At 35.6% G+C, this 11125-nt stretch overlaps 1 protein-coding gene across 1 annotated transcript; it reads right to left on the bottom strand.

Moving 5' to 3' along the window:
• Positions 1-3158: 3158 nt before the first annotated feature.
• On the bottom strand, positions 3159-9938 carry LOC132547797 (3-oxo-5-alpha-steroid 4-dehydrogenase 1-like). The gene is made up of 5 exons (XM_060211600.1): positions 9572-9938; positions 8448-8614; positions 7819-7920; positions 7366-7516; positions 3159-3357 (listed from the first exon to the last, which is right to left on the bottom strand). Exons 1-5 carry the CDS (start codon positions 9895-9897, stop codon positions 3291-3293), a joined length of 813 nt encoding a protein of 270 aa, XP_060067583.1. The 5' UTR covers positions 9898-9938; the 3' UTR covers positions 3159-3290.
• Positions 9939-11125: the final 1187 nt, after the last annotated feature.

The raw sequence follows: 11125 nt of genomic DNA on the forward strand, positions 1-11125 counted from the left end.
TCCAGTAAATGAGTGCCAAGGATACACAGGTAGTATATTCGAAAGAATAGAACTCTCTCGATTGGCCCTTAAGCTGTAAAATAAAAGCTACAAAAATAGATTGGTATACGGTTGAGTGAAAAACATGACACTTAGGACATAAATTTGACCCAGGGCTTGGCATGACCAGCCAATTGATCATTGATGGCCACAATAACCACCCGTCTTACCGAGATAGAGGCCAAAGTGATGTATTGGGGGAAGGTCATGCGAGATTGCTTGAGAGTAAAATGCAAACCACATTACCGCCCCTCAACCACCAGGATCCTTTCTCCCAGTGCTAATGGGACGCAACCCACGGCAGACTGGTTGCCCCTTTTAGTGGACTTCTACCACATCTAGTAGGACACAGCGGATATAATCTAACCCCTATCCGCAGGGGAATGGCACAAAAAACAACGAAAATTAAATCTTCATGATTATAACAAATTATGCAATATGCATGTTTAAATTGCTAAAAATATATTTTACCGGTTTTTAAATCACTTAAAATGTATTCAATAGACAGCATATATACGTAGAAAGTTTTTAAAGAAGTATGAAATATAGACTGAGATTGCAACTATACAAAATGAACTTGACAAACTTTGATATATTCTTTATTTTGTGAAAATTTTTGCATTTTTTTGAAGATCGAAGTAATCAATATGCTTACATTTTTATGCCAATATTACATAAGTGGTATCAAAATAGCGGACATTTTATGTACTTTAGGCTGGTATTATTTTGATTTAAAATTCTCATGTAGAAGTATTTGTCATTATGTTTGTAGGCAGGGTGGAATTATCTTTTAAATTACAATTTCTGTTTACTCGCCGAAAAAACCGTGCCCGCGTGTCATGTTCCATATTGTGGTGTTACGTTCTTGTTATGTTTTTTACTTGTGCTCATCACGTATGTTTTGTGACGTTAGTATCCTAAGGTGTGTTGTTGTTTGGTCACTTCTCTATTTTATTATCCAATAGGATAAACAACACAAAATACTAAAATGTATTTCACCGGCGACAGAGGCATCGCGACTGATTTATTAAACAAACATGTAAATCATACCCTAATCTGTTACAAATACACAATGTATGTATATATATGTGTCACTCATTTCATTAATAACTATTACATTTTACCGCAACAGAAACCCCACACAGATGAACTTCTATTACATTTTACCGCAAACAAAAAATTAAAAAAAATCTCCACCTCCGTGCGTCCCTACCTGTGCCGCCTGAATGACACGTACAGGTAACACGCGACAGTACAGCCCTAGTCTTGATTTGCAAATCATACACATAGCGCCACCTATTGGCGACTCATACCACAGAGAAAATAATTTCATCCTAATTCCAACTCGTCAAACGGTTGAAATTATATTTACGTCAAGTTGTGCCAATATTGTGATTGGCTGGTTTTTAGTGGTCAGTTTGGCGGGATTTTCTTTGTGTTTCGTGTAGATTTTGTCAGTACCCTTTGTGGACTCATAGCTGACGGACGTACCTGACTAATGTAAGTGTTTTGAATCATTTCTTATATATCTATATTTTATTGTATATATATATAATATACATTATACGTCTATTTGGAAATTCTAAATAGTTTGAGATTTTGAATTTCGGAATTTTCTTCATTTTGAATTATTAGTAAATTTGTATTTTTGGAAACTTACAGATTACAGATTATTGCCAGAAGTTGTACGATACGAGCTCGGTGACAAGTTGTTTAGGGCCCTGTGCCAATGCACAGGTATGATATTGTATGTTGTATTGTTTTATGGGTAAATGTCGTAACTGTCATGTATTAGGTCCTGTAGCGTGATTTTATTTCGTTACAGGGTTTCGACTTTCAACATTTATAAATAAAACGATTGACAGAGAACTCTAGAGGTTATGGTTGTGTTTCCATAAAATACTCCCTCTGCCACATGTTGGGGTACCTTTGTCACTCAACCTGGTGTTATACAAGGAGGTCCAGTATGACTATAAGTAGTCTCTGTATGATCCACGTGTATACTAAGTTTCATTATCCTACTGTATATGCAAGCAATGCTCTGGACAATATATTTTTAACAAAGGGCAGTAATTCTGTAATTAAGGGGTCAAGGGCCTTGAATTTGGTACACTGTACATTGCCTTAGAATGATAAAAGTATCCACCAAAATTGATCATCCTAGTTTATGTGCAAGCTATTAAAAGTTTTGCTTTATACCCAAATTTTAAACAAAGGGCAATAACTCTGTTATTAAGGGGTTGCAGGATATGAATTCGGTGCACTGTGCATTGTATATATATGATCAATAAAGTTATCCTCTGGATATGAAATTTTAACAAAGGACAGTAACTGTAATTCACGTGTCAATTGCTCCCTGAAAATTATACAGAGTATGTATCAGTTGATGTTTCATTACTGGACATTTCTGAGCAGTAGAAGGTTTATTTACTTGGCCCATTATAACATCCATACTAGATACCAGATGGCAGGAGGCTGACAACTGATTTATATTGAACTTCTTATGATGTGTACTGCTGAATCAGAAGTTGTTTTTATGATTAAAACCTGTTTTGACTGTCATGACCTTGAAAAGTGTTAAAGCAATTCCTCTGAACACAAATACTCCTTTATTTCAAATAGTATTGATCAAATATCATGACCTTTGTCTCTTCTTAATGAGAAAAAACTGCTCAGTAACAAAGTTGACACTGGATGGACACAACATGGTGGTTATCGCTCATTTGCACTTTAGTGAGGTGAGTAGAATAAAACATTGGAAAATCATCTAATACTTTCAAAGCTGTACCTTGGTGAACTTTTCTGCATCATACGTTTGGTTTCACTGTAAAAATCATATCATTTTCCAATGACTCCAGTATCACAAAACTTACAATCGGCTTCTGGTGAAGGGTTAGACCAAGGCTAAAGTGAAAAAATACAGAAAGAGAAAAAAACACTGATGAATGTCACCAAGCTAAAAAGTACTTGGTAATTCCTGACAATACAACCTGAATCAATTACAGTAAATCTATTAAACATTTTGAGTGCTGACATTAATATGTATTAAAGTGAGAAATGTTCAATAATGACACCAAGCAACATTTTATAAAAAAAGACAAAAACAATTCCAGTTTATTGGTAAAATCACTTTTAATAATATCAAGCAGAAAAGTAAAATAACATCAAGCCATAGGATGAAATATAGAGTTTATAGAAAGTCTCAGCAGGCAGAAATAGCTACCACATTGTCACAAGTATATCTAAACTGATCAGATCACATAGGGAATCACAGCCTTCCTTTCCTTTGGGTAGTCGTCAAACTTCTCCAGGTAATATCTGTAAAATCAGACACTTGAAGATGAACATGGACTTTTATAATCACATTATGACAATGACTAACGGGATATATAATTCTTCACAGCTAAACATCTATTTCAGTACATGTCACAACTGCAATTTACTATATATGTCAATCATTAGGTCTCCAGAAAATCATAAATCTAAGATACCACTCATGTTGCCAGGACAGCGATATCATATCTTAGCACAAATAAACATAGGGATTGAATGTTTGTCTGTGAAGTTATAGACAATGCCATGACATTAAGTAGATCTACCATATTGTTTCTTATCAATTCACATGAATGTACATCATTCAGCATGCAATCAGTAATGTATGAAGTATATCTGGACCTGAATTATTTATCATATTTTTCAAAATTGAGCACTGTCACTTTAATTAGAGCAGTTAAGAGAAAGTGTTAGCTTTATTAGTTTTATTTTAAACTAATCTTGAAAAATATCATATTTCATAACATTTTCTGTTAGTGTTTTTTACCAAGAGAGTAGCATTTAACAATAGTCTGATATCACAAAGACTAATCTGATGTCACAAAGTTCTGATGTCATTATAGTCTGATGTCACAATAGACTAAATCTGATGTCACAAAGTTCTGATGCCACAATAGACTAAATCTGATGTCGCAAAGTTCTGATGTCATTATAGTCTGATGTCACAATAGACTAAATTTGATGTCGCAAAGTTCTGATATCATTATAGTCTGATGTCACAATAGACGAAATCTGATGTCGCAAAGTTCTCATTATAGTCTGATGTCACAATAGACTAAATCTGATGTCACAAAGTTCTGATGTCATTATAAGGTGATGTCACAATAGACTAAATCTGATGTCACAAAGTTCTGACATCATTATAAGGTGATGTCACAATAGACTATATCTGATGTCGCAAAATTCTGATGTCCTTATAGTCTGATGTCACAATAGACTAAATCTGATGTCACAAAGTTCTGACATCATTAAAAGGTGATGTCACAATAGACTATATCTGATGTCACAATGTTCTTATATCATTATAGTCTGATGTCACAATAGACGAAATCTGATGTCGCAAAGTTCTCATTATAGTCTGATGTCACAATAGACTAAATCTGATGTCACAAAGTTCTGATGTCATTATAGTCTGATGTCACAATAGACTAAATCTGATGTCACAAAGTTCTGACATCATTATAAGGTGATGTCACAATAGACTATATCTGATGTCACAAAGTTCTGATATCATTATAGTCTGATGTCACAATATACTAAATCTGATGTCGCAAAGTTCTCATTATAGTCTGATGTCACAATAGACTAAATCTGATGTCACAAAGTTCTGATGTCATTATAAGGTGATGTCACAATAGACTAAATCTGATGTCGCAAAATTCTGATGTCATTATAGTCTGTCACAATAGACTAAATCTGATGTCACAAAGTTCTGATGCCACAATAGACTAAATCGCAAAGTTTTCATTATAGTCTGATGTCATTATAAGGTGATGTCACAATAGACTAAATCTGATGTCACAAAGTTCTGGGCTTGATTCGTTGACAAGATTTTTTTGTCTCTGTGACTCCTCCTGTGTCTGGGTAACATCTAGCCAACAGGTGCCAGTGTTCTGACGACATGAGGGGTTGACAGCATCACCCTGAGTTGTTCTGGGGTCTGTTGCCTCTGCTCAAAACCCTTGGGTCAATTGTCATTGTCACCTCACACCTCATCTTGAGGCTTGAGCTTAAGCCATGTTATGTGTCCAAGACACTATAACAAAATGTCCCTGTTAGACTTTGATCTCAGGTCAACATTACATGAACTGGGAGTGTGAGCAGGTTAATAGTGACGACGGGTTGGAGTGACATATCAAAGCTCATTATCAGTGTGAAATATTGACATTGTTGATAAGTCACTGTGAGCAGCCATGATCATTGACCCTGATACTTGATCAGCATGGCGCTCATTCACTACATGTGTGTACATTTGTGTACACATGCTATCTTTGTACCCGCAACCTTTTACTGTGTACATGTAGTTATCAGGCATTCAAGGCCTTACCTGTTTCAGCTAAAATATGTTCAACTAAATACTATTATTGCTCTATTGCTTGTCCAGCTAAGTACATAACCTTTTATCACTTATAACTGCTAATCATCAGTCCCATTTTTCCTACATGTTTAACTTAGTATTATATGTTCAGCTGAATATCATTCGTTTCTGGTAAAATTTTTTCTACCTGTCACAAAAAATCTTAAACAGTTGTAGATGATTTTGAACCTTTTGAGTAAAATGTCACCAAGGATTCTGAAGCAGTTGAACCTCTTTCACTAAAAGCCACCTGGTATTTCAACCAAATTGCTTCCCTTCCCAGTGGTATTACGGTATAGAAAAATGTTAATCTATGCTTGGTCGTTGGTTAACAAGTGTTTCGTCTCTGTATGTGTATTCTCACCTGTGGTGTTGGTAGGTTCAGTGTTTGTATTCTCACCTGTGGTGTTGGTAGGTTCAGTGTTTGTATTCTCACCTGTGGTGTTGGTAGGTTCAGTGTTTGTATTCTCACCTGTGGTGTTGGTAGGTTCAGTGTTTGTATTCTCACCTGTGGTGTTGGTAGGTTCAGTGTTTGTATTATCACCTGTGGTGTTGGTAGGTTCAGTGTTTGTATTCTCACCTGTGGTGTTGGTAGGTTCAGTGTTTGTATTCTCACCTGTGGTGTTGGTAGGTTCAGTGTTTGTATTATCACCTGTGGTGTTGGTAGGTTCAGTGTTTGTATTATCACCTGTGGTGTTGGTAGGTTCAGTGTTTGTATTATCACCTGTGGTGTTGGTAGGTTCAGTGTTTGTATTGTCACCTGTGGTGTTGGTAGGTTCAGTGTTTGTATTGTCACCTGTGGTGTTGGTAGGTTCAGTGTTTGTATTATCACCTGTGGTGTTGGTAGGTTCAGTGTTTGTATTATCACCTGTGGTGTTTGTAGGTTCAGTGTTTGTATTATCACCTGTGGTGTTGGTAGGTTCAGTGTTTGTATTATCACCTGTGGTGTTGGTAGGTTCAGTGTTTGTATTATCACCTGTGGTGTTGGTAGGTTCAGTGTTTGTATTATCACCTGTGGTGTTGGTAGGTTCAGTGTTTGTATTATCACCTGTGGTGTTGGTAGGTTCAGTGTTTGTATTCTCACCTGTGGTGTTGGTAGGTTCAGTGTTTGTATTATCACCTGTGGTGTTGGTAGGTTCAGTGTTTGTATTCTCACCTGTGGTGTTGGTAGGTTCAGTGTTTGTATTATCACCTGTGGTGTTGGTAGGTTCAGTGTTTGTATTATCACCTGTGGTGTTGGTAGGTTCAGTGTTTGTATTCTCACCTGTGGTGTTGGTAGGTTCAGTGTTTGTATTCTCACCTGTGGTGTTGGTAGGTTCAGTGTTTGTATTCTCACCTGTGGTGTTGGTAGGTTCAGTGTTTGTATTATCACCTGTGGTGTTGGTAGGTTCAGTGTTTGTATTCTCACCTGTGGTGTTGGTAGGTTCAGTGTTTGTATTATCACCTGTGGTGTTGGTAGGTTCAGTGTTTGTATTATCACCTGTGGTGTTGGTAGGTTCAGTGTTTGTATTCTCATCACCTGTGGTGTTGGTAGGTTCAGTGTTTGTATTATCACCTGTGGTGTTGGTAGGTTCAGTGTTTGTATTATCACCTGTGGTGTTGGTAGCTTCAGTATTTGAATTCCCACCTACAATGTAGGAAGAGTCTCTACCATTTTACACAGAAAGAGGGAGGGGGTTTGGTTAGGTTATTTGGGGATGGGGGTGGTTTAGTTGGATGGAGGTGATTTTGCACAGTCATCACACTAGAATGATTGACGTCTTAAGAAATTCTCATGAAACTAAATACAAAGTCAACTAAAACAACATCTCAGGCGAATTCATATACCAAGGTTCTAAGGTCAAATTCTGGTTTACTATAAATTGGCTTGGAGGATTTTTCCAGTTCATACTAAAATTGAATGTCTCTTTTCTTACCTGTGATGTTGACATGCCCGTGGTCCTATATTACACACTGTAAATAGTGCAAAGCTATAGGCTGGTAAAGTACCACAAGCCACAGCGAAGCCACACCATTCACTCATCTCTCCAAAAAAGTTAGCACCCGAAACATAGTTAAACATCCCTCCTGTAATCACAGCAGCAACAGCACATCAGAGGTTGGAAAATATAAAATTTCTGGTAGTAGTGGTGCATATATGTTAGTTCTATTCATGTTGCTCATTTTTTTTATCTATCTATTTAATGCCTTGTATATGTTACACCTTTTTCATGAAAATATCATAAATGAATCATTTTGTCTTAGAAGACATTGATAATAACTTGTAGGACCAGTTCAAGAAGTATGGATCCATCAGTTAAAACATGAAATAAATAATGACGTGAGAGTGATTCAATTGCAATGTTTCAAAATTAGAGTATATAGTTTACCTTTTGGTATTTTGTATCCCTTTTCCCCTGGTTTTCTGAGATTGCGCAAAATGTGGTCAGAATGTATATTTATAATCATTCCAACAAAAAACAACACTAGTCCTGCAGTAAGAGACAAATACAATAACATGAAGTCATAGTAAGTATGTGTCTTTACATTTATCATGTCAGTTGACAACTGAAGACCTGCTGTATGTCGGTTACTGGGTATATTATTCATATTACAGTAAATGTGTTGATACTTGTAATATAAAAGCAGTTTAAGATAATAACTTGCTGTGGTGTGAGAGGTAGTACTGTTTAAATATAATTTTTAAACATTATTTACAAAATAGACATACTCAAATCCTCAGTCATAAAAAATTGAAGCATTTCATCTAAGGACAAAAAGGTAGGATAAAGATGATAGTAATACAACTTTAAGGTTAACATTTTACATTTCCTTTGTACCACAGTGATTCTATAATAAGCCAAGGCCAGGAAACAACACAAATTCTGACTCAGATGTACGCATATTGCATGTAAAACAATACATTACTTATTGCTTATTTTACTAAAAAGCAACAGATAAGCAAAGGCTTATAGCCAGATTAATTTTTCATATTTTTGGTCAATAACGAAGTACCAACCTAAATAGAATTGTGGGTTATAAATCCACTCGTCCCCAAAATCTGCATGATGAAGAAGGTATCCTGCCTGGATATATCCATTGACAAGACAGAAAACAAGGGCAAGTAAAAATGGTACCAGTGGAGTCGGCTTACCTCCCCTTATCAGAAAGGGAAATATCAGTGCCCTAAAAATACAAAAAAAAATGTGTTGATTTAAAATCTTGCTGTTTTCATTCTTACAAAATATGATACTTCCATTAAACTTTATTCTTTTCAACCCAAATCTAAATTTATTCCCAAATACTGCATAGCTTTCATCACAAATCAGGCCTATTGTGTCATATGTCTTATGGCCATGTCATAAATATCACAAGAAACGTGTCAGATCTCTAATGTGACATCGTTAATAAGCCAAGACTTGATAATGTCACACGATTGTCACTGTGGTGAAACAGTAATATTTGCATCATAATAAGTCTGTCTTCATTTGGAAATCAATTTGAGAGGTTTGCATAATTTTATGAAATAAAAATTTATATAATAAATGAAATCTTGCACTTGTGCCAATGTAATTGGGACTTACTTAACATGTTAAATAATATGATATAGCACATGCCCTAATTATTGAAATCGTTTCATAATTCGCTATTACACTGACACTCGTGTACCATCTCATTTTTCATAAAATGGCACCGACATCTACATCTCTACATCTGCATGGTAAATGTAATGCCAAGTACTTCATATATATGAAAACATTAAACAATTCAAGATTTAATTTAATATAAAGATGTATTTGAAGTCCTCACATTTTACAGGAAATAAAAAAAGAAAGGTAATCACTTACTTGTTTTTGTGTGTGTGTGCTTTTTTTCTTTCTCTCAATACTGCAGTAGTATGAAATAGTGTGAAACCAAATCACATTTTATTCTTCCTTTACCATTTGGTCATTATAAGGTACTATCAAACACTTAGATGTATATGTGTGTGTGTAAGTCCATGATCAGACACAGGAGTGTTTGTGTGATGCGAGTGATTGCTACCATATATTTTGGATTTTGACAGCTGTAAGCACATGGTTTTGTTTACATTAACGATACCTATCTCCTTCGCGAAAGAGTTCGCATTATAAAACCACTTACCGGTGAAAGTAATGAATAAGAAAACATGATAATATAATCTTGTTAGGCGTGTAGGAGATCCTAGGACAGTCTGTAACTACTAACAAGTACAGTGGCACTAGCATGGAAGGAATTTCCTGAAGAAACCATGCTAGCTTTCCATTTATCTGTAAACCCCATCCTTGTCGAGTGTATCGTCCGTAAGGGGCACTCACAAACTGCAGAGCGATCAACACAACTACTGCCCAAAACACATAGACATATGATACAATCTCAAACACAGCTTTGTCCATCGTTACAATCATTTCTGCTCCACGGGTGAACATCGCTCCGAGCATGTCGGTCATAATGTTAGATTGATGACAAGCAAATCTTAGCGTACACCACACCAGCACATGGCTATCGTCGTTCGATCCATAACAACGAATGCTGATTGGTCAGTTTGTGAGGCGATGAACTCTGGTACTTCGGCGCTTTCACAGAACTGGCCTAAAAAGATAAACAAAATTTAATACTACTTAGATTCTGATGACACAATCACTTGATTGGCCAGTTACAAATAAAAACAACATACCGCAAGACAGAGAAATTTATTAGTCTGACAACTGTGATATAGACTAATTGTCTCGTAAATGTTGTATATATAATATACATGTATCAGACTGACTCTGTTATATAACATTCCACGCTATTTCATAATATTGGGACTGTTATACATGCACAATAAATGTATTCAATAACATCAGACACACTGTTATATAACATCAGACAGACACTGTTATATAAAATCAGCCTGACACTGTTATATACAGACAGACACTGTTATATAACATCAGACGGACACTGTTATATAACATCAGACGGACACTTATATAACATGAGCCTGACACTGTTATATAACATCAGACAAACACTGTTATATAACATCATACGGACACTGTTATATAACTTCAGAATGACACTGTCATATAACATCAGACTGACACTGCTATATAACATAAGACAGACACTGTTATATAACATCAGACGGACACTGTTATATAACATCAGACTGACAATGTTATATAACATCAGACACTGTTATATAACATCAGACAGACAATGTCATAATATAAGACTGACACTGTTATATAACTTCAGACAGACACTTATATAACATCAGACAGTCACTGTTTTATAACATCAGACGGACACTGTTATATAACATCAGACAGACACTGTTATATAACACCAGACATACACTGTTATATAACATCAGACAGACACTTACATAACATCAGACAGTCACTGTTTTATAACATCAGACGGACACTGTTATATAACATCAGACAGACACTGTTATATACAGACAGACACTGTTATATAACATCAGACGGACACTGTTATATAACATCAATCAGACACTGTTATATACAGACAGACACTGTTATATAACATCAGACATACATTGTAATATAACATATAACATCAGACAGACACTGTTATATAACATCAGACAGACACTGTTATATACAGACAGATCTGTTATATACAGACAGACACTGTTATATAACATCAGACATACATTGTAATATA

Source organism: Ylistrum balloti, unplaced genomic scaffold, assembly GCF_031769215.1.
Source record: "Ylistrum balloti isolate Yb309-2 unplaced genomic scaffold, AGI_CSIRO_Ybal_v1 Utg369978, whole genome shotgun sequence".
NCBI classification, from domain to species: Eukaryota; Metazoa; Mollusca; class Bivalvia; order Pectinida; family Pectinidae; genus Ylistrum; species Ylistrum balloti.